General features: G+C 44.4%; 1 protein-coding gene across 1 annotated transcript in view; it reads right to left on the minus strand.

Annotated features, from left to right (window-relative positions):
- JPH1 (junctophilin 1) overlaps positions 1-27,547 on the minus strand; it is a 588,508-nt gene that overhangs the window by 459,491 nt on the left and 101,470 nt on the right. The window contains exon 2 of the mRNA XM_086965899.1: positions 26,045-26,798. Coding sequence (XP_086822025.1) covers positions 26,045-26,798 — 754 coding nt within the window. The remainder of the gene's footprint in view (positions 1-26,044; positions 26,799-27,547) is intronic.

Below are 27,547 nucleotides of genomic sequence, written 5' to 3' on the forward strand. Positions count from 1 at the left end.
TGTAGCATGGGGTTGTCTGCATGAGGGAGGTTGGCCACAGGGCCAGACTGCATCCCAGGCCCTGTGGCCATCGCCCGCCACGGACAGCTGAAAGCCTTTTGCGGCGGAGATTGGATTAATTTATAGGAATCAAATATTAATATACATTAAAAAAAACATAGAAATTCACTAATAAACAAAAGTTTACATGGATGTTAGTTAGGTTCACATTTTATACACACAAAATCAAAGTATTTCAGCAGTTATAGGTATAGCTATCTCAAGTAACTATAAGTTGCGCCCTTGCCATGCACTGCTAATATCCCACTGCTAAATCCCTCATGGCATCTTCTATGATATCATTGATATTATCACTGCAACATTTACTGCTAAAAGCTCTGAGTAATAATTATTGGATTCTGCAGTGCAAATAGACTACTGAAGAAGATAGGATGCTTAAAAACAGAATGCCTTATAGTCAAATGAAAAAAGAAAATAGACTTTTTAAATACATTTTGAACCATATGCGATTCTTTGAAAACTATTATGGTATTATGAAGGCCTGCTGTCTTCCATACAATTATTATTAGAGAAACAATGGTTCATTGGGGCAGTTATTCCTATCTATGTATCTAAAAAGGAAGGCTTTTCGCAAAAAATACTATTTTGTTTATTTACATTTTGAGCCTGAATGCAACAATTTAGTTAGAAAGGAAAGTATGATGAAGAACAACAAATTATAATTTTATGCAATTTGTTTATTCATTGCAACACCTGTTATATTTCTCCTGTGGGGTTTGGCACACCCATCGATTCAGTAAGGGAGAGGGATTTGTACAGACTCTATGCATGAAGTGGAGAGTGTATAGGGACTTAATAGGATTTAGGTGTAGTGGTTTCCTTAGTCCGGCCGGAAAGTCGCTCCGACGGCTGGGTACTGAATCAATTTTGAAGGCTATGAGTGGAAAGGGTTGTTTTAACCCCGGAAGTTAAAGGCGCGTGCACTCTTAGGGAAAATCTTATCATTCATCACTGACTTCGAGATTTAATCAGCAACTTTAACGCTTTGTGCAAAGGGTCCCTAATTGCATACGTCGACCGACTACTTAAGTGAACTAGCGCTCCCTGCTGTATGTAGGCTTGCCACATTTCTTAGTAATAGGGTCTAATTTCTGCCTCTCTCTCCATAGCCCCTTAAAATACAGTGGCCCGCAATTCAGAGATTGAGTTCGTTTCAGCTCACTAACCGCTATATACGAACATCGAGATGACCCTGGCATAGGTGTCCTTAATTCCCATCAATATGTATCCCGCCTAACAGTACATCTTGCTCTTGATTCCATACTGTTTTTTAAATCATTAGGCTTTTCAACCACGGGTGCACTCTACACATGAGAGAATTCCACACCCCATCTACCCGATTGGATAGACTGCTGCTCTGGCCCTTTTTGAGTAAGTGGTGTACAACTTTGAAATGTTGATATTGAAGTTCCCCGGCTTTATTAATTAACCCAGTCCCTCCTCAATCTATTGCATCCTCGCCTGGGACTAACAAGATTGTGTCTCCTTCGCACCAGGGATCCAATTGCCCCTCTTTGTATATTTGTAGTGATTCCATATGTACACACAGATGTGTGACACTCATTGAAATTAACATCTTCTTGGCAAGTAGACTAAACGTAGATAAACTTTAACCACATCCCTGCTTGAGAGATTCCTCTCCTGTGCTGGGCCCTAATCGAAATGGGTGTGGTCATGACGAGCTCAGCTCGTCATGAGCACAGGAGCACTGTACTGCTTGACGAGCTGAGCTCGTCATGAGCATGGAAGGGGTTAAAGGATACTTTAAAACCATCAATAATGAAACCTTCCCTCAGGCCCTAAAACAAAAACAATGGACAGAATGTAGTGACCCCAATTCGGTGACCATTGAATATTCTAACTGGCTGGGTGCAGCAGTTGACTTTTCCCATCTAAAGAAAGTCATGTAGGTAGAATAAAACTTACCTCCCCCTGGTTCTCTGAAAAACTCAAGCTACTAAAGCAATCTGGTCGCCACTAAGAACGCATCTGGCGTAAACAGTATGACATATCGGAAAAAATTAAGTATAAAGCTAAGCTGGCAGAATACAAATTAGCCATTAGAGCAGAAAAACAGCCTTTTATACCCAGATATCATCTCTCAAGTCTTCTAGAGATCTCTTCAGACAGATTGACATTTTATCTAACCCCTCCACCTCAGAGCATCATTAGAGCTCAGAGGCTTCCTGTGATGGTATGGCTAAATATTTTCACTCTAAAATTGTTAAAATGGAGAATCTTAAGGCCATGGCCTCAACGAGGACCAAATTACTAATTCATCAGCTAATAACTTTCCCCATTTTATGGAAAGGGACTACTGCCTTACGGCCTTCCTTCCCCTTTCAAATGAACAGACCGAAAATTTTCTAGAAGGGATTAAAACTGGCTCCCCTTTAGAGGCGTGTTTCCCCAAATTGATGAGGTTGGGCAGGGAGATTGTGGTTCCCCATCTAACAGAGTCTTAACTTAGTCATCAATTCGGAATGTTATCCACTTATTTGGAAAACAGCAGCCATTAAGCCTCTATTAAAAAAAGTCAATCTTGTTCCTAAAGACTTTAAAAATTATCAACCGATTTCTTTACTCCCAGTACCGGCTAAAATTATGGAGAAACATCTTAACTTACAACTGAGTGCATACTTGGAGCTACATCGTGTACTGGATCATTCTCAGTATGGATTCAGAAGCTGCCATGGGGCGGAAACTGCTTTAATAACTGCCGTAAATAATATACGCATCTCGGTGGATGCTGGGCAAACCGTGCTGTTGATCTTATTAGACTTGTCCTCAGCATTTGATACCATCTCTCCTAATAAGTTGATCAACCGGCTACAAAAAATAGGGGTCTCAGTATGTGCTCCGAAGCTGCTGGCTTCCTTCTTAACTGACAGATCACAAAAAGTTAAGATGGACCAATTCTATTCAGAACCGATTCTAAATAGTTGTGGAATCCCTCAAGGGCCCGCCTTGAGCCCCACACTTATTTAATATATATGTTTCTCCACTGTCAAAATTGGTCAGATCTTTTGGGCTAGAAGTAATATCCTATGCAGCTGACACATTGTTAGTTGTGTCCATCACACAAGACATAGACGCCTTAGCCGCCAATTTTAATAACTGTATGAAGTTGGTGGCTTTCTGGATGAGAGACAACTACCGTCAGTTAAACAACCACAAGACAGAGGATTTGATGTTTGCTAATCATCACCCTGAATGGACCCATTCATGGTGGCCAGAAACATTGGGATCATGTCCCTCTCCGGTTGAATCTGCAAGAAACCTTGGTGTCATTGTTGACGCCAGTCTATCTTTCAACCTCCAGGTTAATAGGACGGTGTTGCCTTGCTTTTGGGTCATAAGGGCCCTCAGAAAGATATTCTCATTTCTTTGCCTTGGCGCTCAGAAGCAAGCTGCTGTATCAATAATTCTATCAAAGATGGAATATTGCAATGCCCTTCTGTTAGAATCCAACAGGGCTTCCAATAATAGACTCCAGCTGGTACAGAATGCGACAGAAAGACTTTAGATATTCCAAAATACCATTCAATCTCGGCAGCCATCAAGAAATTACACTGGCTCTCAGCAGATAAAAGAATTCGATTTAAAGCCTTGTTTATTGTGCACAAGGCACTACACAATTCAGGACCAGAGGGAATTAGGCACATTTTTCACAGGTATCTCCTTATCAGACAATTGCGATCAGCCAATAAAAATTTGCTGGTTGTTCTGAGATAAAGAAGGTCATAATGGGGAGGAAGAACGTTCTCGGTTGCAGCAGCCAAGATTTGGAACACTCTTCCTTTATCTATATCCAGCATAGAATCACATCTTCCTCTTCATAAAGCCTTGAAGACCTGGCTTTTTGCCTTCAAAATCTGATTTTTCTAACTCTGCTTCAACCAGTTAGGTGTAACCGCTTGTTGCACTTTGAAGTTTTGGGGTACTTGTTCGCGCCATATAAATTGTTCATTCATTCATTCAAAATAACTGAGCAGGCACCTCGGGTCCTTCTGTCTGACTCCTCTCTCTTTCACTTCGTTTTTTCCAGAGATACTAAGTGCTCACTCTCCTGTCCTGATGATGATCTCAACTGAATGAGATCGAAACGCCATCCACCTACCCAACTTCTTATTTCATTTTATAAAATTAGCAAAAAGTTTGTTATGTTTTGTTTTTGTTTTTTAGAAAAGATGCATGTTTGAATGGTTTTCACCCACTGGAGACATTTTTCGTCACTTTTTTGAGAGCCCTGGATTGTGATAATCATCTTTAAAAAGAGACAAAAAAACCAGAAACGAGATAATATGTTGCAATGAATAAACCAATTGCATAAAATCATTATCTGTTGCCCTGCATCATATTTGCCTTTCTAACTACATTGTATATATATATATATATATATATATATATATATATATATATATATATCTATATATATATATATATATATATATATATATATATATATATATATATATATCCACAAGAGCAGGAGACCCAATTTGAAGAGATGCCACCCGAAGGTATGATTCAGCTCAGCTTTTTATTCACATGACAGCCTGCCAACAGGATGACGTCAGGAACACAGCATATAAAAGTGCTCGCCAGACGCGTTTCAGGATATACCTTTCTTCAGTGGCGTTTCAGCACGACTTGAAGCGCTGCAGAAAGTGCACACTTAATATTCCAACACCTGCCAATTCTGAAGAAAGGTATATCCTGAAACGCGTCTGGCGTGCACTTTTATATGCTGTGTTCCTGACGTCATCCTGTTGGCAGGCTGTCATGTGAATAAAAGGCTGAGCTGAATCATACCTTCGGGTGGCATCTCTTCAAATTGGGTCTCCTGCTCTTGTGGATGTTAAACGGCCAGACCCTGGTCGGGAGGAGAAGCTCACCGCTGTGCGGGTCAGAGGCGGCGCCATTTAGTGCTGCAACATATGGAACGAAGGGGAACCGTCGCCTTTGCAGGGAGCTGCCGGTTCCAAGCTCTACGTGACAGCTACAAAGCGGGGCAGGCCTTGTCTTGAACTTTTGCAATATTAATGACAAGCCAATTCCGAGACTGTTTAGCAACGCAACCACATGGTTTAACAGAATGCACTACATCACCCATAACACCACGAGGCTGGTAACGCCCAACAGGGCGGGTGTTGGAATATTAAGTGTGCACTTTCTGCAGCGCTACAAGTCGTGCTGAAACGCCACTGAAGAAAGGTATATCCCGAAACGCGTCTGGCGTGCACTTTTATATGCTGTGTTCCTGACGTCATCCTGTTGGCAGGCTGTCATGTGAATAAAAAGCTGAGCTGAATCATACCTTCGGGTGGCATCTCTTCAAATTGGGTCTCCTGCTCTTGTGGATGTTAAACGGCCAGACCCTGGTCGGGAGGAGAAGCTCACCGCTGTGCGGGTCAGAGGCGGCGCCATTTAGTGCTGCAACATATGGAACGAAGGGGAACCGTCGCCTTTGCAGGGAGCTGCCGGTTCCAAGCTCTACGGGACAGCTACAAAGCGGGGCAGGCCTGGTCTTGAACTTTTGCAATATTAATGGCAAGCCAATTCCGAGACTGTTTAGCAACGCAACCACATGGTTTAACAGAATGCACTACATCACCCATAACACCACGAGGCTGGTAACGCCCAACAGGGCGGGTGTTGGAATATTAAGTGTGCACTTTCTGCAGCGCTACAAGTCGTGCTGAAACGCCACTGAAGAAAGGTATATCCCGAAATGCGTCTGGCGTGCACTTTTATATGCTGTGTTCCTGACGTCATCCTGTTGGCAGGCTGTCATGTGAATAAAAAGCTGAGCTGAATCATACCTTCGGGTGGCATCTCTTCAAATTGGGTCTCCTGCTCTTGTGGATGTTAAACGGCCAGACCCTGGTCGGGAGGAGAAGCTCACCGCTGTGCGGGTCAGAGGCGGCGCCATTTAGTGCTGCAACATATGGAACGAAGGGGAACCGTCGCCTTTGCAGGGAGCTGCCGGTTCCAAGCTCTACGTGACAGCTACAAAGCGGGGCAGGCCTCGTCTGGAACTTTTGCAATATTAATGACAAGCCAATTCTGATACTGTTTAGCAACGCAACCACATGGTTTAACAGAATGCACTACATCACCCATAACACCACGAGGCTGGTAACGCCCAACAGGGCGGGTGTTGGAATATGAAGTGTGCACTTTCTGCAGCGCTTCAAGTCGTGCTGAAACGCCACTGAAGAAAGGTATATCCTGAAACGCGTCTGGCGTGCACTTTTATATGCTGTGTTCCTGACGTCATCCTGTTGGCAGGCTGTCATGTGAATAAAAAGCTGAGCTGAATCATACCTTCGGGTGGCATCTCTTCAAATTGGGTCTCCTGCTCTTGTGGATGTTAAACGGCCAGACCCTGGTCGGGAGGAGAAGCTCACCGCTGTGCGGGTCAGAGGCGGCGCCATTTAGTGCTGCAACATATGGAACGAAGGGGAACCGTCGCCTTTGCAGGGAGCTGCCGGTTCCAAGCTCTACGTGACAGCTACAAAGCGGGGCAGGCCTTGTCTTGAACTTTTGCAATATTAATGACAAGCCAATTCCGAGACTGTTTAGCAACGCAACCACATGGTTTAACAGAATGCACTACATCACCCATAACACCACGAGGCTGGTAACGCCCAACAGGGCGGGTGTTGGAATATTAAGTGTGCACTTTCTGCAGCGCTACAAGTCGTGCTGAAACGCCACTGAAGAAAGGTATATCCCGAAATGCGTCTGGCGTGCACTTTTATATGCTGTGTTCCTGACGTCATCCTGTTGGCAGGCTGTCATGTGAATAAAAAGCTGAGCTGAATCATACCTTCGGGTGGCATCTCTTCAAATTGGGTCTCCTGCTCTTGTGGATGTTAAACGGCCAGACCCTGGTCGGGAGGAGAAGCTCACCGCTGTGCGGGTCAGAGGCGGCGCCATTTAGTGCTGCAACATATGGAACGAAGGTGAACCGTCGCCTTTGCAGGGAGCTGCCGGTTCCAAGCTCTACGTGACAGCTACAAAGCGGGGCAGGCCTCGTCTTGAACTTTTGCAATATTAATGACAAGCCAATTCTGATACTGTTTAGCAACGCAACCACATGGTTTAACAGAATGCACTACATCACCCATAACACCACGAGGCTGGTAACGCCCAACAGGGCGGGTGTTGGAATATGAAGTGTGCACTTTCTGCAGCGCTTCAAGTCGTGCTGAAACGCCACTGAAGAAAGGTATATCCTGAAACGCGTCTGGCGTGCACTTTTATATGCTGTGTTCCTGACGTCATCCTGTTGGCAGGCTGTCATGTGAATAAAAAGCTGAGCTGAATCATACCTTCGGGTGGCATCTCTTCAAATTGGGTCTCCTGCTCTTGTGGATGTTAAACGGCCAGACCCTGGTCGGGAGGAGAAGCTCACCGCTGTGCGGGTCAGAGGCGGCGCCATTTAGTGCTGCAACATATGGAACGAAGGGGAACCGTCGCCTTTGCAGGGAGCTGCCGGTTCCAAGCTCTACGTGACAGCTACAAAGCGGGGCAGGCCTTGTCTTGAACTTTTGCAATATTAATGACAAGCCAATTCCGAGACTGTTTAGCAACGCAACCACATGGTTTAACAGAATGCACTACATCACCCATAACACCACGAGGCTGGTAACGCCCAACAGGGCGGGTGTTGGAATATTAAGTGTGCACTTTCTGCAGCGCTACAAGTCGTGCTGAAACGCCACTGAAGAAAGGTATATCCCGAAATGCGTCTGGCGTGCACTTTTATATGCTGTGTTCCTGACGTCATCCTGTTGGCAGGCTGTCATGTGAATAAAAAGCTGAGCTGAATCATACCTTCGGGTGGCATCTCTTCAAATTGGGTCTCCTGCTCTTGTGGATGTTAAACGGCCAGACCCTGGTCGGGAGGAGAAGCTCACCGCTGTGCGGGTCAGAGGCGGCGCCATTTAGTGCTGCAACATATGGAACGAAGGGGAACCGTCGCCTTTGCAGGGAGCTGCCGGTTCCAAGCTCTACGTGACAGCTACAAAGCGGGGCAGGCCTCGTCTTGAACTTTTGCAATATTAATGACAAGCCAATTCTGAGACTGTTTAGCAACGCAACCACATGGTTTAACAGAATGCACTACATCACCCATAACACCACGAGGCTGGTAACGCCCAACAGGGCGGGTGTTGGAATATTAAGTGTGCACTTTCTGCAGCGCTTCAAGTCGTGCTGAAACGCCACTGAAGAAAGGTATATCCTGAAACGCGTCTGGCGTGCACTTTTATATGCTGTGTTCCTGACGTCATCCTGTTGGCAGGCTGTCATGTGAATAAAAAGCTGAGCTGAATCATACCTTCGGGTGGCATCTCTTCAAATTGGGTCTCCTGCTCTTGTGGATGTTAAACGGCCAGACCCTGGTCGGGAGGAGAAGCTCACCGCTGTGCGGGTCAGAGGCGGCGCCATTTAGTGCTGCAACATATGGAACGAAGGGGAACCGTCGCCTTTGCAGGGAGCTGCCGGTTCCAAGCTCTACGTGACAGCTACAAAGCGGGGCAGGCCTCGTCTTGAACTTTTGCAATATTAATGACAAGCCAATTCTGATACTGTTTAGCAACGCAACCACATGGTTTAACAGAATGCACTACATCACCCATAACACCACGAGGCTGGTAACGCCCAACAGGGCGGGTGTTGGAATATGAAGTGTGCACTTTCTGCAGCGCTTCAAGTCGTGCTGAAACGCCACTGAAGAAAGGTATATCCTGAAACGCGTCTGGCGTGCACTTTTATATGCTGTGTTCCTGACGTCATCCTGTTGGCAGGCTGTCATGTAAATAAAAAGCTGAGCTGAATCATACCTTCGGGTGGCATCTCTTCAAATTGGGTCTCCTGCTCTTATGGATATATATATATATATATATATATATATATATATATATATATATATATATATATATATATATATATATATATATATATATATATATATATATATATATATATATATATATATATATATATATATTTTCTCTAATATTCTTCACTACCCAGTTCTTGTAATTTGTGTGATCTCCCTTGTTTTTATAAAACAAGTCCTCCATACATCACACACTAAATTATTAAACCTTGTACTATAAAAGAATGATACAGCAGCAATTTTTAAATACTCTACAAACACTGCAGCCACTCATACATTTGTTAACTAAATGTGTTAGAGGGCAAATATATTCCTGCTTAATCCCGCTCCACGACTCTGACTGCATTGATAATTTTGTGTGCCACCCAACAAACTGGGCATTTTCAAGACAAGACAAGCAAACCTTCAAACAAAGTAACCAATATAGCAATATGCTTGAAACACATTCACTGCTGGATAAAGAAGAACCATAGTCACCTTCACAGAACATAGATTTAAATACTCATATTTAGGCATACCCGGACAAATAATCTCTTGTTTGAATGGAAACATAGTTAGAAGATGCTCTTTCGGAGCTTAATCAGTAAAATATTTTGTCGTATTTTTAAACTAAGATCTCTGCTTAGCACACCACCAGCTCTGCATAGTGCCCTAAAGTTACAACGGCCATTTGCTGATGGGGCCAAGATGCTTTTGTGTCTCTCCCGTTAAAACATGGATCATGTCTGCACTGGCACAATCCCGAAGGTGTATGCCCTGATTGAATGGGGGAATGGTTCTATGTAAATAAGGTAATACTATTATAGGAGTGGCCACAGAGGCAAAGAGAAAGGAAGTGCACGCACTCCTACCTAAACCATGTTGGGAATCCTGAAGAGTGCAAAGAATGGGAGAATGGTATCGTTTGGCAGGTCTGAAATTATAGGCAGCATGCTATTCTATTCAGATGTAATGCCACGTGTATTGAATTTACCAGAGCCCACATCCTACTGCAGCTCAACAACTGCAACATAATGTAATTGCAAGTACAGAAAGGAATTCTCCTACAGAAGATTTAAAATTGTACGAATCACCAGTTTGTCTGGGTGGATGATCCGGTAAGGAGTCTTGGATTACGTGGCCTGAAGCTCAATGATCCTCAAAGTAGATGTTATAGCCACGAGAAAGGCTGTCTTGATGGTAAGAAACCTGAGTGGACAATTGTGCAGGGGCTCAAAGTGAGAGCACATAAGGAAAGTGAGGATGAAATTAAAGTCCCACTGGGGTATAATAAAGGGAAAAGGTGGAAACATATTTTGTAAACCTTTCAGAAACCTCTATTTACAAAAAAGGATGGCTGATCAGACAACCGAAGAAAACTGAGATAGCAGTGAGATAGCCCTTCAGAGTGCCCACAGCAAAACTCGGCTGGGCAGGAGAAAGGATGAAAAGGAGAATCTGAGAAAGGAAAGGAGGACTAGAAAGGGGACCAAACTGTCTTTCTGTACACCATGCCACAAGCTTCCCCAATTGGCAGGTGTATACCCTCTTATTGGAGGAATGCCTGGCTGCCAAAATAACATTTCAGACTTCGGGAGGAAGGTCGAAAGCCACTCAAACTCCATGCAAGAAAACAGAGCATTGACAGGTTCGGGTAGAGAACCCACCACTGCTGCTGCGACAGAAGATCCTCCCGAAGGGGCAGTGTGTTCGGAGGACAGATGGCCAAGCGCAATAGCTCTGGATACCAGTTTCTCCACACCCAGTCCGAAACCACAAGGATGATTTTGGCCCACTCGTTTCTGATCTTCTTGAGAACTCTAGACAGGAGTAGTATGGGTGAAAGGGAGTACATGAGGCCTAAGCTCCACTCGAGACGAAAAGTATTTCTGAGTGAGAGCCGGCTTGGAAACTTTAGCATGCAGGACTGCTGACATTGTGCATTCTCAACGGTCGGAAATACATATAACCAAGGATCTCCCCATTGCTCAAAGAGACCTAGCATCACCTTCAGATGGAGATGACATTCGCTATCTGCTAGGAATCTGGAGCTGACTGTCTGCTTTGGCGTTCAGAGAACCCCCCAGATGTTGAACCACAAGGGAAATGCCCTGATGTTTCAGCCAAGTCCAGAGACGCAGAGCCTCTTAAAGGGTACACAACTGTACATGCCCTGTTTATTGCAGGTATCATATGGCAGGGGTATTGTACCTGAACACCTGCACTTGCCTTTCCTTGATGGAGGGTTGAAAGGCTTTCCATTCTAGAAGGATTGCTCAGAGTTCCAACAGGTTGATGTGAGGTCCAGATTACGCTGAGACCAGAGGCCTCCCATCTCCACCTCTCCCAGATGATCTCCCCACCACTGGTTGGGAAAGGGAAAGGGAACAGCTGCTGACCCAATCACATCTTGTTAACCACCACTGCAGATCCTTTACAGTTCTCTCGAAGCTCTAGACCATGTTGAAGAGATTTCCATAAAGCTGCATCCCACTGGAACTTCGGGTCATACTGCAGAGGCCGCATATGCAAACGGGCATCTGTCGCAAGAAGGATGCAGGAGGCCCGAAGGACCAGCAGCTTCAAAGTCAGTCTCACCGAAATCCAGGATCTAGACTGAACCATAGGTATCATAGCCTGAATTTCTTGGACTGGACGTTTGTGAGGATAGGCATGAAAACGGCACTGTGTCCAGAACAGCCCCAATGAAAGAGAGAGTCTGTGAGAGTCTCAGATGTGACTTTGGCATGTTGATAGTGAACCCCAGAGAATGCAGGAGGTCTGCCATAGTCTGGAGGTGGGTGGCAGCACCCTTGATCTCCGCAGATGAGCTGAACACCCAAGGGGCGCTGATATGACCAAAGGGGAGAACAGCAAACTGCAAATGCTAGTGACCCACCATGAACTGCGGGTAACGTCTGTGGGCAGGCAGGACGGGGATCTGAAAATATGCGTCCTGCAAGTCCAACGGTATTATCCAGTCTCCCAGGTCCAAGGCAGACAGTATCGGAGCAAGAGTGAGCATCTTGAACTTCTTCTTGAGGAAGAAATTGAGAGAGCGGAAGTCGAGGATGGGACAAACGCCTCTGTCTTGGTCACCAAAAAGTAGCAGGAATAGCAACCTCAATCTACTTCTGTCGTAGGCGGTCTCTCTATGGCTCCCTTGGCCATGGGACAGGTGGTCCTCCATCAGCCTGTGGCAAGTAGGTGGCATGAAGGGAGGAGTAGACTCGAAGAAAACAGAGTAGTAGCCCTTTCGGATGATCTGCAAAACCCACCTGTCCAATGTTATTGATTGACTGAGCTCGAACAGTCTCCAGGACTCCATAGAAACCATTGATTCCAGAGCATCACTATCTCAACCCTTGTCAACTCAATGAATCATACCCTAACAGTACCACTGTCAACTTAATGAAGCAGACTCTAACAGTACCAATACCCTATTGGAAATACAGTGCTCACTGTACTGTTTGATCAACGAAAAGGATGAAGGTGAAATACCAGCTTCACAATACCAACAATTACGAGTACCCTTCACTGAATTAAGTTTTCTACCATTGATCACCACACCCTCATTAGGTTCTACAATAGCAGTAATACTCGTGGAAGAGCCAGCACAAGCAGTCTGACCTCGGCACAAGCGGACACCCACATATAAATACGTGGCACTTGTTAATTCACAAAGAGACTCCATCTAATGGCTGGTAATAAATAATAAGATCTTCTGCCCCCTGTTTATAAATTAAACCAGGTTCATTTATTCACTTAATTTTTAATCGCTCCAATAAGCATAGTCTTTTTCCATTGCTATCAACATCACCATAAGGAGACAGGAAACAATCTCCTTTCTAATCTGGGTTCCGAGAGGCAGAGCGAGCACAAGTTGTGCACCCCCTGCGCAAGAGGTAGAACCAACGCCAGCGAGAAACGACCCGACAGAACCGTAACGTATCTTTGTTGCAACATTTGTAATGCGTTATGTTTAAATGTAGGTTCCTCCAGCAGGTGACACCATCTCTTGATGCCCGATGAAGTCTTAAACAAACACCAATAAGGTAGGCAAAAGAGGGGAAAAGCGGGGAGAGCATGCGTCCACCACAGCTGAGACTAATAGCATTTCCACCACGAGCCAGCCACCTCCGCCACAAAAAACGCTTTATTCAAGCAATGCACCCGTGGCGGTCCTAACCTCAAACATAGTGGAGACATTTAAACGAGTAATACAAATCATGCACCACACGCTACGACATGGGCGATGCCGATACAATTATACAAGCTACCCTAGCCTCAATTACCGTCTCCATCTATACAATGGGCCTGTGGCAGGAACTAGATTAAAACTCCTTGATTATACTCACCTTTAACAACTTGCGCATCACGTACCTGTTTAAAATCATGGGCTCAGCCGTCACGATCACAAAATACAAACAAGACAACCCTTTAAGAGACACATATATTCCACATATAATGCAACACTCGTCGAACTCTTAACATTAAAGGCCAAATCTAAATCGACTGATAGTACAGCGAGATCAAAACAGGAAGCGAATGCTTTAATCTTAGACCGCGCCGCTCATTGTGTCAATGCTAAATAATCAGCATAGGCCTGCTATCACATTACCAACCGCCACAAACTGAGCTGTCAGGTCGATGCATTATGTGAATAATAAACAATGAGAGACCCTTTGCCATATGGGACTGAGTGAATTTTGTCATTGTATGAAAAGAATTGCCATTTTTTTGTTTCTTTACATTACTCCTGTACTACAGTACACGGGCAGCACCCATCATAGATATTGTGCATATTGACGCTATCCATAAATGCTTGTCTGTCTTGCCTCCCCCTTCTCTTACAGGTACTAACAGACCTTACCATAGTCAAGACAATATACCTAGACCAAACCTTAAATAAAAGGTTACGTCTACTTTTTTCACTACAGTTTCTAGGTCCTGAAGAAAGCCTACCTGACCCCCCCTGGGCTAACTAAGGCTGAAACATGTGGACCTTTTTATGGACATTAAACGGTGCGGAAACCTCCTAACTCCCCTTCCTAAGCACGCCAATATATTTTTAACCAAGCCTGGTTTCCAGACCCAATAAAATTTCGCTCTGTCTGGTCACCCAAGCTTTTTAATTAAAGAATCATTTTCACTCGCACTTTCATCACTAATCACTCCTGTACTAACCAGTGATTCACCTCCGGGTGGAGGAAGCATGTAAACTAACCCGATGATGATGCTGTCATGTAGCTTAAAAGCGAGGCGGAGAACCAAGACATACCGCCATTCGAGCCTTGGTACGTGAATGAGAGTTTTTTATCGGTATCCGAAACGAATAACAAACAAACCCTGGTTACTCAGGAGAAGTGATCCTTTCCCCCATTGAATTTTTGACAATGTTATTGATCGCCAGTGGGGCAGGTGATGGCAAATCCTGCCACCCACTGGGTGCCCATGATGGCAACTGTGCAAATTAGGGTTTGAAGGCTGCAGCTATCGGAGCATGCTGGACTGCCCTGAGGGCTGATAGATACCACGTCCTTGTGCACACAGAGGCTGTGAAGCTTGCGCACCACGGTGGTTGGGGGGTACAAACGTGTCTGAAAGCCTCTTCCGTGCCCACAAAAGGAGCAAAAGGAGGATATGGGGTGGTGAGGGGCCATGGAAAGGACCTGGCTTTAGCCCCGATATCCTTAAAGCATTCCACTGCTGAATCCACCTTGTCTCCGAAAAGACAGAAGCTATCAAAGGGCAAGTCCATAAGCAATGCTCAGACAACCCCCGAAAAGCCAGTCGTCCTCAAACAGACATGGCATGGCAAAGCCACCGTCGAAACCGCTCTTCCCAGTGAGTCGGTTGTGTGTAGTCCACATCGAATCATGAACTTCCCTGCATCCCTCCGTCGGGGACAGCCTGGTATAGTATGGCATGGGACTGCTCCAGGACCACTGCCAGCACCAGCACATACAGATCCCACAAAGTGTGGGAATAGGGCCCAAAAGGCATGCAGTAGATCAGTGCTAGGCTGATGAAAAAAAACAATCTTGCCGAAGTTATCAAGCCTCTTGGATTCCGAACCAGCAGTGGGTAGTGGGAAGTGGAAGATTGGACTACAAAGCTCTCTGGGGTGGGGTGTTCGGAGAGGAAGTTTGGGTCTCCAGGTGCAGGGCGGTGGTGGCTGGCAATCGTCCTGTTCACAGGAGCCCCTGTGCTTGGCTTGAATCCATGCCCCAAAAAGGATGTCCGTAAGTGCCTCATTAAAAGGAAGAAGCAGCTCTGATCTGGAAACTCCTATCTATACACAACAATCAAGACTTCTGTCTTGAATGCCACCGAGGGCAAGCTGAGGTCCAGGAACCCAGCTGCCCTTCTCAACACTACTGCGAAGCTCCCTCCTCAATAGCCAAAATAGAGGGAGAAAGCTTATCAGTGTCTGGGGAGGTTTCCAGTCCACTGACTTCAAACAAATCCTCACACCATTCTAAAGTGTTATAAGGAGGGTATTCTTCAGGGTCCAGTGACCACTCCCATTCCTCCACGAGTCCATAAGAATAGGACTCAGACTCTGGCATGGAGGGCACGGCTCCAGTTGGCACCGGAGTCAGCGTTGAGCGACGCCCGTCCGGCTCTGAATTGAAGATGGTGCCCTTAGTGGGTGCTGGCGGCTCCAGGAGCGTCGGTCTTGGGACCGGTGCCAGGGAAGGTCAAGATGGCACAACCGGCACTGATCCAGATCCATCTGTGGATCTCTGGGGCCTGACTGGTACTGGAGCGGCATGTGTAAATCTAGTGGGGTCCCCTTCCCGAACCCACGGGGCCCAAAGATACACCGGTGGACCGGCCACCCAAATATGAGGTGCACAACCTCATAAAATTCTATCAGTTGGGCAGGGGTCGCTCCAGCTCCTGGAAATCTTGGGAGGTGACGAGTCGCCCAGGCGCTGGCTCAACCGCAGAGCCAGGCCTAAAGTAACGATCCCTCGTCTCCTCGGCCGACGGATAAAGTGAAGTGGAAGCACGCTTCAACGACTTTTTTGTGGCGGGACTTTCCAGAATGGACTGACGACTGAGTGTGACAAGGATCTCAGATTTCACAACCACACCCTGGACCTTCCTCTCAATCTGGATCCTCGCACGTCAAGCCACCAGGAGCTTGAGGGATTGCTCCCTGAAGGCGTTCCAGTGCATGGTGCTGCAATCAGAGCTGGCCTTCGGTCACCAGAGGCAAACAAGGTAAAGGTCCTTCACCTACATTGAGCAGTGACAAGCACTGCAGGGATTGAAGTCGGCCTACTAGGATGACATTCCTGCCATAGCAGGAGGAACAAACATCCAAATATTTTGGGCAAAAAGCTAACTAAGCAATAGCTCTTTCTGTATCTGCACTGACTGGCGCATAAAGAAAAGAACTATTGTCAGCGCTTGTGATGCCCATTTAGGTACTGTGTACATCACTTCCAGCATGGAGAATGCCAACGACACCACACAGAGCCAAATGACACCACCTAGCAGCGTTTAGATTCATTCAGACTACTGGGGATAATTCAAAGGTATGAAATCTATGGCTGGAAGTCTCTTTCAGATTCCTAGTTCTTCAGATGACCACAGTGTTAGTCTGTACAGTGGTTGCTATTGCTTATTCCCCAGCACCAGGGAAATGAACATTACATGCCCCTCTACATCTGGGGTCTGGAATTTTAGACAAGAGCATGTCACAAAGCCACCCAAGGGAGTTAATATTTTACACCTGAAGATGATTTACAGAAAATGAATCATCAGGTGGAGGCACAGGTACAGATCTTAAGGTTTTAAGATTTATAATATTTAACTGGGGTTGCGAATTCTCCTCACGCAAATCCGAACCGTTTTTTCAAAAAACTGGGACCTCGCCAAGGAGAGAGTCCACCTGCGTACATCCAAGAAAGTACAACAAAGAACAGAGAACATTTTGCCTTTTAACTTCATGCAGTCATCTTCATTTTTTGGTTTTCAGAATGGTAACGGTTTAGTGTTTGGTAAGGACCAGTTTCTCTCACAAAACTGGGCAAATAAAATTCGACATGCGGAGATTGATGCTAAAGTAAGGACTTACCATCCCACCACAAGGGGGAAGACACCATTCTCTAATTTGAAATACTTATTAAATAGGAGTTAAATGCCTAAGCATATACTTAAAGTAAACATTATAGTCAATGAACAAAATCTAGACCTAATGATACTTAAGGAGACCTAGCCCCAGCTGTATTTAACTACAGACATTGAATCTGCTCTTCCAACCGACAAGAACAATAAACAATGCATAAATATAGCCCTACAAGTTATGTTGTGTTTATCTATAAATAGAGTGCACTAATGACAGACATCTTGGCTTTGAGGGGTAAAATATTATGCCTCTAGTTAGAAAAGGAGAGGTTGACCTTATTGATTAGAAAACCAGGATTTTAATATGTAAGCTTGGCTAATTTGCATTCTGCACAAAGGGAAGTTTGGAGACTTTAGAGACCCTCCTATAGAGAGGGGACTTGCCTTCCACGGGTCTCAGCACTTCGCAGTTTTTATGCATGGGACACGATAGTTATGTCCGTACTAGGCGACTTGATGCGAAACGTATGGGAAACATCCTTTACAACGCAACTTTTACCACGCAGTGCCTTTACTACGCAACTATTACAACGCAACCATTACAACGCATTGCGCTGGGGGGCGCTCTAGGATAGGGAATAGATTTAATTTACTATCCAACACCTTCCCTACTATCCACGGGGACTGGAGTTGGAATAGTAAATTAAACTATTCACTATCCAGCACCCCTCAACACTATGCGTTGTAAAGGCATGCGTTGTTAAAGTTGCGATGTAAAGGCATGCGTGGTAAAAGCATGCGTTGTAATGTCATACATCCGAAACGGATCACTGAAATCCTTCCAAGACCTACAAGCAGGATTTAACCTACGCTATAGCTAGTTCTTCCGATATCTTCAACTCCAACACGCACTCACTCCCTACATAAAGCCTGTGCGGGTCATTCCTGAATTTTCCTCTTTGGAAGCGAAACTCCTACTGACTAATATTCCTGAACACAAGCTATCGAAAATATATCGAATGTTACTTCACAACATGCTGGATTGCATGGCAGGGGTGATGGAGGCATGGGAGCGGGACCTGGGTGTACTTAATGACGAGGACTTGACTAAGGTGGTGGCTGCCTACAGAAAGGCAGTGATAGCTACCCAATTCCGTCTGATTCGGTGGGAGCTTCTTCACCCCATTTACCTCACCGGTGCTAGGTTGTTCCAGCTGGGTTTGATCGCTTCAGGTGCATGCCTTAGATGTGCTAGCACAGTCAGAGATTTGGTCCACACGTTTTGGCACTGCCCAACACTGTCTCCCTTCTGGAATGGGGTGCTAGGGACTTTAGAGCAGGTTCTGGGATGGAGGATACCCTGATGCCCCAAAATAACACTTCTCTACATAACAGGCGATGTAGAAGGGAACAGGTATCAGATGGCTCTGCTCTGGTTAGGCCTAGTAGCAGCCAAAATGGACATAGAACAGGCGTGGAAGGCTACAGCTGCTCAGTCTTAAACGATTGGCCAAAAATAAGGATCATTGCATGGAACTGGATTGTCCGATATACCTGACAAGAGGATGCCCTCAGAAACATCATAAAATCTGGGAGGGATGGGCACACCTCAGGGGTATTACATTAGAACCCTGTCTGCCCCTGCAATGGTCTATGGCCAAAGAACAAATCTCCTTTAGCAGTGGCGTCAACTGAATATGGGGGAGATGGACCACGTGTCCACCAACACTAAGTGCTGATGAACCAACTCTTTGCGCTACAGTGACCTGCAGCGACAACCAACAACTCAGAAGCTGCACTTTGCACTATAGCATCAACAGTTTCGGTGACAGTCAACGTGAATCTCTAGCAGCCACCATCCACGACGACTTACAGGATTTTTGTGCTACAGAAAAAAAAATTGCCTGCGACGCCCTGTCTGCTCTTCGTGCTACAGTGACTATCCTCTGCAATGCTTGCCCTGCTCCTCGCAGTCCCCTCCACCACGAACTGAACTCTTCGCACTGGACTCCAGGAGGGAACTCTTTCAGTGAGACTACACTGGTCCCTGTATCAGGGCCTGCACATCAGGGTGATCACAATGAACTTTTAACTTTCACCCTGACTCGCACGACGAGATAACAGCGAGTAGCAATTTGTGCTTTTTGGCACTATCCTCACCTAAATCTTTTAAATTGCATATTTGCGAATCTACTAATTGGCTTTTTGTTGTTTTGGTGTTAAATAATGTATTACATTTTACTCTATTGTTTTAAATTTGTGGGAGATTTTTCTTATGCTGCGTTTTCATTCTCTTACTATTTGTGTGCGGCATGAATACTTTACACATTGACTCTAAGTAACGCTTGATTGCTTTAGCAAAGCTAGCAGATGATTAAGTAAAGGTTATTTTGGAGTTTGCATGTATTTCACCAAAACAAGAAATGTGGTTGCTGCTTTAGTAGGGTTTCCCCACTCTCAACCAGTAATCTCAGTTTCATGCATAATGGTAGAGTTTTTCAGAGGAGCCACAGTAAAGGAGAGGGGAAAACATTTATAAAGAATCTTTAAGGGTCACAGATCACCCTACACGTCTTTAAGGGTTGTAGAGTTAATTGCTTGTCCTATCTTCCTTTCCTCAAACGCAAGGATTTTGTGTGTGGCTGTTCTCCACTGGTAGTATATTTCTCCTTTGGTGAAGTTTTATCTCTTCTATCTATTGTTTGAGTCCTTATGCTTTTAGAACTTCATAATTCTGAGACATGGGGGAATTATACCAGTGCACAGTGTTACTAAGATATTTGATTCCTTCGCGTGTTCAAACAAATTATCACATCACAAAACCCATACATCAAGCAGGTCATGTATTTGGTGGTCTTTTCTCTAAACCTCAATCCTCATTAATGTAGAAGAATTGTGCTCTTTATCCTTGAGAGATTATACTGCTCTTCTTTTTTCCATCTTTAGCTACTCCAAAAAATATTAGATCCGTTTTTAAAAAGATGAAAAAGTAAAGCGATGGCGTGTTTTTATTAAAAAAAGCTATTTGCTGCCAGCGTCTCTCACTATCGAGACAGAATTTTCATACCTCTAATTATATGAAAGCTACCTTTGAGGTCTTCAATGAGCTCAACAACTTGGGCTCTTTTACCAAAATGATTTCTCCTTCCAAGAACTATGTTCTTCCTTATTAGATATTTTCAAATCCAAATTTAAAAACATTAGACATTCTATTACAGTCACGAAGAACATAATCTGCTGAACAGTATCCTTTTTAGTTGATGTTTACAAATGTTTCTAGTTTCTATCTAGCACTGTAAAGAAGGTATTTTCTGCCTAAACTCTATCAAAATCTATTCTCCTTTTGAACCATGCCCTTCTCTACTCCTTCAAGATGTTGTGCAGGTGGTGTCCCCATCATTTTGTCATAATTTTGATTGCTCTCTTGCCACTATAGATGTGCCCTTTTCGTATTAAACTGAAAAAGCCTAATAGGTAATGTGAAAAGGCAACCCCTGTTCTCTGGGATGAATACTCAGGTATTTGCTCTGAGGTTTGTCACGGGTCATCCATTCTGCATAATCTAGCACTACCGGACTCCATTAAGGTGATCCCCACAGTCAGCAGAATGAGCAGTTACTGTTGGGAATTGAGTCACTGCAGATTAGGGAGTTGGGGATCCATCTGTACCATATCCATGAACTTGAAACAAGTCGCTTTTTATTCCCCCATAGATCTGGGATTTGATTATGCAGAGCGCGCCGCTGCCTTTTTGCTAGGTTCGCGCTATAGAAATACCATATAGATACATACATCTGCACAGCCTAAAGATCTGCCAAGGCGGGACTTCAGACAAGGACCATACAGCAATATCAGCACTTCACAAAACCTGGGAAAGGGACCGGGTTCTACCAAAGGCTGAGGTGCATCAGCAGGGACAACACAAATACGGTGGGTGCAATTCACTATTTTATAAGGGGATGGGCTTACAGCCAGGTCCCTCCAATTCCAGCTGCTCTCACTGAAAAAGGCGGAAAAGATTAGGGTCTTCTTTTCCCCTATATATGCCAAGCATTGTCAGATGGGCTGGAGACTGGAATAAAGTTCTGAGTCTTCCTAATTCCTCTGCAGGCAAGTAGGGGTTTGGAAAGAGTGGAGGACTAGGAATCAAGGGAAAGCAGATGGGCTAGAGATGTGAACATCCTCTTACTGACTATATGCATTTTAAGGTATTTAAAGCGCATAGCTACTTGATAATGGCTGTCCAAGAGCTGTACAGAGACAAACTACTAACAAGTCTTGAAATTAGGAAAGTTGGAAAAATAGCACACATTTCTGAACTGGAAGTCAGTCACATCTTTCAAGAGGGAAGCAACTGATTGGCAAGGAAGTAGTCTGAGACGAGTATTCGGCAACATTTTCGTAAAACGTTTAACCTACTAGAAATAAGTTTCCTAATCCAATCATGAAATTATTAAAGAATCTATAACAGTTCTTCTAACTGAGTCTGGAAGAGAGAAACACATTTCGTAAGTATTTTGAAGATGGACAAACAGGTGGCAGCTGAAGAGAGAAAGAAAGCTTATGACCTTACTTTCACCTTACTCTCCTCTGACCTACCTGATATACTGTTTCTCACGGAAACATGGATAACTCCGGACTCGGCTCCTGACATACTGGCCGCCATCCCCTCTGACTACTACATCCTCCACTCCGACCGCCCAGCAGGAAAAGCTGGTGGTGGAGTGGCCGCCATTATCCGCCGCCAACACCAATTTACATCGATTGATCCCCTCAATGTAGCCGCTGCAGATAATTTAGTGATCAAACTTGATTCAGATCACACATCCTTGATCTGTGTGGTCGTATATAGACCCCCTCAGTCCATGCCACTTTTCCCCATCACCTTGAGTGAACAGATAGCTAACTTAGCAATCAAATACGCCAATATTCTGCTTATCGGCGATTTCAACTACTGGTATGGCGACCAAGCTGGCGGCCCCCATTCACTCGAATTCACCAATCTTTTATCTAATTTCAATTTTACACAACACATCTCCTCACCTACTCACAATAAAGGCCACATACTGGACCATGTCTGGACAACAACCCCGATCATCTCCGCATTACAGGTAGCCCCATGTATATGGTCCGATCACTGTCTAGTTACATTCCACCTCACTCTGGCTATCAAGACTAAATCCCCCCTGGTCGAGGGTGGAACGGCTAGATGTTGGAAATCCATTGATCTATCTGATTTTAAAAACTTTCTGGCTGGCTCGACACCTAATCCGGACCAGAACGTGGACTTATTGGACGCTCAAATCTCCAGCTGGTTAAAAACAGCAAGTGATCAGTTTGCCCCTCTCAAAAAAATCAAGATAAATCGGAAGGCAGATGCCCATAAATGGTTCTCCCCCGAATTAAAGGAGATGAAACTATTACTCCGCCAAAAGGAAAGGAGATGGAGAGCTCGCTATGACCCTGGAGACAAGCTTATCTATAAATCAGAGCAGGCAAAATATAATATAGCAATCAAATCAGCCAAGATAGATTACTTCTCCTCTAAGATTCTAACGTCCACAAACAAATCAAGAGAAATCTTCTCAATAGTGGATGAACTATCCAACCCTGATAGAGTGACGTCTAAACCTATTCCTACACAGGAATTATGTGACAAATTAAATACATTCTTCATAGAAAAGATCATTACAATCAAAGCCAGTATTGTATGCTCCTCATCAGCTGCGATCTCATCCGATTCCTTCATGAACAATCATACTCTGGATAGTTTTCCAACGATCGATCACGAATCTCTTATTTCCTTGATGTCCAAGGTCAAATCGGGTTCCCCCAGAGACTGCTGTCCCCCTCATATATTGAGGGAAGTCTTCTCCATCATTCCCCAACCCGCCCTCTCTTTATTAAATTCATCACTTACCCAAGGCTGCGTCCCTAAATCATTCAAGGACGCTACAGTGGTCCCTCTGATCAAAAAGGTCGGTACCAATTTAGCTGACGCGTCTAATTATCGCCCCATCTCCCTGCTCCCATTCCTAGCCAAGGTCTTGGAGGCACATGTTGCTAAATCCATGTCCACCTTCATAGAAGAGTCTGGACACTTGGATCCCCACCAGGCAGGCTTCCGTCCAGGTCATTCAACTGAGATGGTTATCTTGACAGTGCTGGATGACCTCCGTAGGGAGGCTGACACTGGAACCCCTCAGGCCTTAGTCCTTTTAGATCTATCAGCCGCGTTCGACACGGTGGACCATAAGATCTTGGTGGACCGTGTCGGACGGGCAGGCTTGCAGGGCAAGGCCTTGAGATGGGTTACCTCATTTCTGGAAGATCGCTCACAGGCGGTTCGCCTGGCTAACTTCACAGCTCCTGAGTTAAGTTCAACATGTGGGGTCCCCCAGGGTTCCTCCCTGTCCCCACATCTATTTAACATCTACCTACTCCCCCTGATCAAAGCCTTGAAACGGAGGAAAGTAAAAACATTCAACTATGCAGATGATCTGCAGCTCTCCTTCACAATAGATAATTCTATCGAATCTATCACCAACTTTCAGGATTCTATGGTGTTCATCCGTCACTGGATGGATTATAACCATTTGAAGCTAAACCCTGGAAAGACGGAAGTACTGCTGATAGGAGACAGTCGCATTTCGTGGGGCCCTCACTATTGGCCGTCCGAATTGGGGCCTTTTCCTAAACCTTCCTCCTCCGTAAAAAGCTTAGGGGTGATTATTGATGGAGACCTGTCCCTCAACACCCAGGTGGGAGCAGTTGTTTCTAAATGTTTCTTCCAACTACGTAAAATCCAGAAGATACATCACCTGCTCACCCGGGCAGCATTGATACAAGCTGTGATTGGCCTAGTCCTGTCGCATTTAGATTATGCAAACTCAATCTATTTAGGCCTTCCCTCTTTTCAGATCAAGAGACTCCAGCTTGTGCAGAACCAGGCGGCACGATTGATATACCAACAACCCAAGTGGCAATCGGCCAGACCCCTGATAAAAAAGCTCCACTGGCTCCCACTTCTCCAACGTGCCACCTTCAAAACCGCCTGTCTCACATTTAAGTCCCTAAACTGTTACAGTCCTATGTTTATTAACAGCTTAATCGTGAGATACACTCCCTCCCGTGACCTTCGCTCTAAACATCAAAACTTGCTGGTCAGCACAAAGTTTAAACGCAAACGGCACGGCGGAAGCCGTTTTGGCTACTTGGCGCCACAACTTTGGAACTCACTCCCATGGGAGATCCGTTCTTGTCCCCACCTGCTCCAATTCAGAAAACAGCTTAAGACATGGCTGTTTACACAGGCACACGAGTAATCCTATCCCACTGCTACCATTCAGAACTGGCTACTCAGTACATCCTCAACAGCGCCATGAAACCTTGGTCTAAGTGCGCTTTATAAATTGGTTAAACATAAACAAACATAAACATGACTGAAAACAATCCCGACGTTATTTTTCAGAGTGGAATTTAGCAGGGTGGAGACAAACTCAGCATGACACCAAGCATTGGCTGAGTCAGAAGCTTAACCTAGGTTTTGTCCCCATACATTTTTCAAAAGTTGATGCCTATACAGCCAGCAACTGCTGACATGCAAGATCAATAACGCTCCTGGGTAGAAAATACCATCAGAGAGTGATACCATAATTTTATTACTCAATAGGTTCTAGTCGCAGGAGCAATGGCCTCAGGAAATTGGGTAGCCAGAGTCTTCAGCAGGATTGAGGACTAATGAGACTATTAGACACCAGGGCTTGCATTGAAATGAGTACTATGGATATTGCAATTCTTTTTCTGGTGACCATTAGACCCTTTCTCACTTTTTAGAGCCATTAAAAGACTGAAGCTCCAGCTCAGAGCCTCAGTTCAAATACACTGATTATACAACTACCAAAAACCATAAACACCGTTATCAAATGAGAAAAGCCTTTGTAGTGCTCCTTCACAGGGACATTCTGATTTCAGGTATTATATGCCAATTTCATTGCTACCTTTTCTTGCTAAGAGATTGCATAAACAAACAACTTTCTTGTTTAGACACCTTAATGATTATTTCTGTTAAAACGTAGGTTCTGTTGTTTAGAGGACCTCTCTAGTTTGGATTGGCCATGGTAGGCTACTCAATCTCCCTCCCAGAGCTAGTGGAGGTGGCCTTAAACTTTGGTTTAATTTTTGATTCCTCTGTAGTTCCACAGGTCAGTAAAGTTTGTTCTAATCAGAACAGTTAGGAAACCACTTACTTTCTGTTGAGCCAGACAGTTATTTTGTGGTAAATGGACTACACACCTACGGCTCCCTAAATATTTTTTGAATAGACTACAGCTGGTTTAAAACTATCACCGCCACGTTTTGCCTCAAGTAAATCAGAAAAAATAAGCATTCAGTTTCCTGTAGCCATGCAAATACTGTTTAAAAATTGGTCTGGGACATCGTTCAGGGTGCACAAAGACCAAAGTATCTTCAAATAAACTACAGGTATTATCCTCCTTTAAATATTCTCCACTCGGCATCTCAAGGCTATTCAATTAGTTTGTTAACCCTCAGATTAGGACGGAACACTACAGCAGGCACTCTTTCTCTTACCTGGTAGCCTCTCTGAAACAAACTTCCCCATAATCGTAGTTTTATCGATAAGCTTCTTGAATTTTTCATGCTGCTTAAAAAATTGTTCGGCTTACAATGTAATACGTTTTTTGATTTAGCAATAAGACACCATTTCGTAACCACCACTTTACAAATGTCACGGTCAATCAATCATTTACTGGAGCCAGTCACCAGCAGAATTACATATTCTGGATTGAATTATCTGGGGGTGATCTTTAAAATAAGGTTTTCCACAATCGTAATCAGTAAATTAAATGTTTAAGGCTCCAGAAACCCACACATTTTAGGTAGAATGTTATCACAGTGTGCGGTGAGTTAGTTTATATGAACAGAAAAAACAGCACAAAGATCTAATGTACAGGATATGGGACGTGCATGCACAATAACAGTTCCTACCTTGATACTGCTATTTCCACCTTTGTTCTTGACACAGCACCTGCCCGTTGTGCTCCCTCTATTGCTCGATCAACTTTCTCCTTAGTTTTTGTGTTCTTTATTGGAATAAGTTGCTTTCGTATTCCACGGACCAAAACATTATTTTTATACTTTCCTTCTTCCTTAGTCCCATCTGGAAACAACGTACATCCATATCCATGCCTTTTATTATTCAACCATTCTCCTTCATATTTCATACCATTGGAGCGCTCACTAATGCCAAATCCATTGCGCTTATCATTCTTCCACTCTCCCATGTAGGTTTCCGTTGTGGTGGCATCAACGTGGTCTTCTACTGGACAATAATCAAAATCGCCATCACCAAAACTGATCGTAGAGTTAGCATCACTAGAACTTATCCTACTCATTGTCGCTTCACTTCGGACAGAACTGCGTTTGCTGGAGATTGAGGTCTTAGATTCAGATTTTTTTAGTTTTATACTACCAAGAAAGGAACCTCTTCTAAACAGACCTTTTTTCTTACCATCCAATGATTCAGTGTCGCTATGAAAATTCAGTACGAAACCACCTCTTGTACCTGCTGGACTGTCCCCAGAGATATCATGTAGAACTGTGCCATTGCTTTGCTCACTACGAAGTGAGGCAAGAGAAGTTCTTAGAGGTGAACGAATCACGGTAGCCATACCGTATGGCACACTTTGGCGAACACCATACCCATGGCGCATTCCTCCCATCCACTGTCCTTGGTATGTACCTGTAAAAAAATAGCAAAAGTACAGAACGTAAGTTTAACAGGACGATGGAATAATAACTGGGTACACTGCACTTGCAAATAAAATTACCGGCATGTGGTTGAGGTAGAAGCAGGTGTTGAAATACTTTTTAAAACGAACATTCATATAAATCTACAGATCTCAATTCCTCGTTGCATTAAGAAACTATGTGACTGAAATATGTAGTTCACAATGGCAAAAATGCTTTTTGCAATGCACTAAACCCATTTTAGTAGTCTAAGTTTTTCTCATTCCTTAATAGGGTTTAGAAATTAAAAAGGAATCGCTATTTTGAAGGGGTGTGTTGCATTCATTCCTTCCTTCCAAATAGCCATTCCAATCAATCTCTTTCAATGGTTATGGACCAATATAATGGTTACAAACCACTGAAAAAGTTACTAACTCCCTCACCCCCCCAAGTTGGTGTGGTAAGTGGAAGCCCACTCTTAAAAGGGAAGAGGTCCCATTGGGGCCTTTTCAGTTTTTGAATTTAAACAAATGTTTGTTTGGGCGGTAACTAGGGGACCACTGTCTACTTTCAAACCAACTCTGAGAAAGTTGAAAGCGCAGTCTAATGGAAGTATAAGTGGTCAAAGTCTTTCTATCAAGAATTACAAATTTTAATGTGTTATGATCAGCCAACTATAAAGCATGTTGAGATGGTCAGCACAGGCACCGAGCTTGAGAAGCCTTCTTCAGAATGGCATTAATCTGAGAAAATAATCTTGTA

This window comes from Lissotriton vulgaris, chromosome 4_1, assembly GCF_964263255.1.
Source record: "Lissotriton vulgaris chromosome 4_1, aLisVul1.2, whole genome shotgun sequence".
Lineage (NCBI taxonomy): Eukaryota > Metazoa > Chordata > Amphibia > Caudata > Salamandridae > Lissotriton > Lissotriton vulgaris.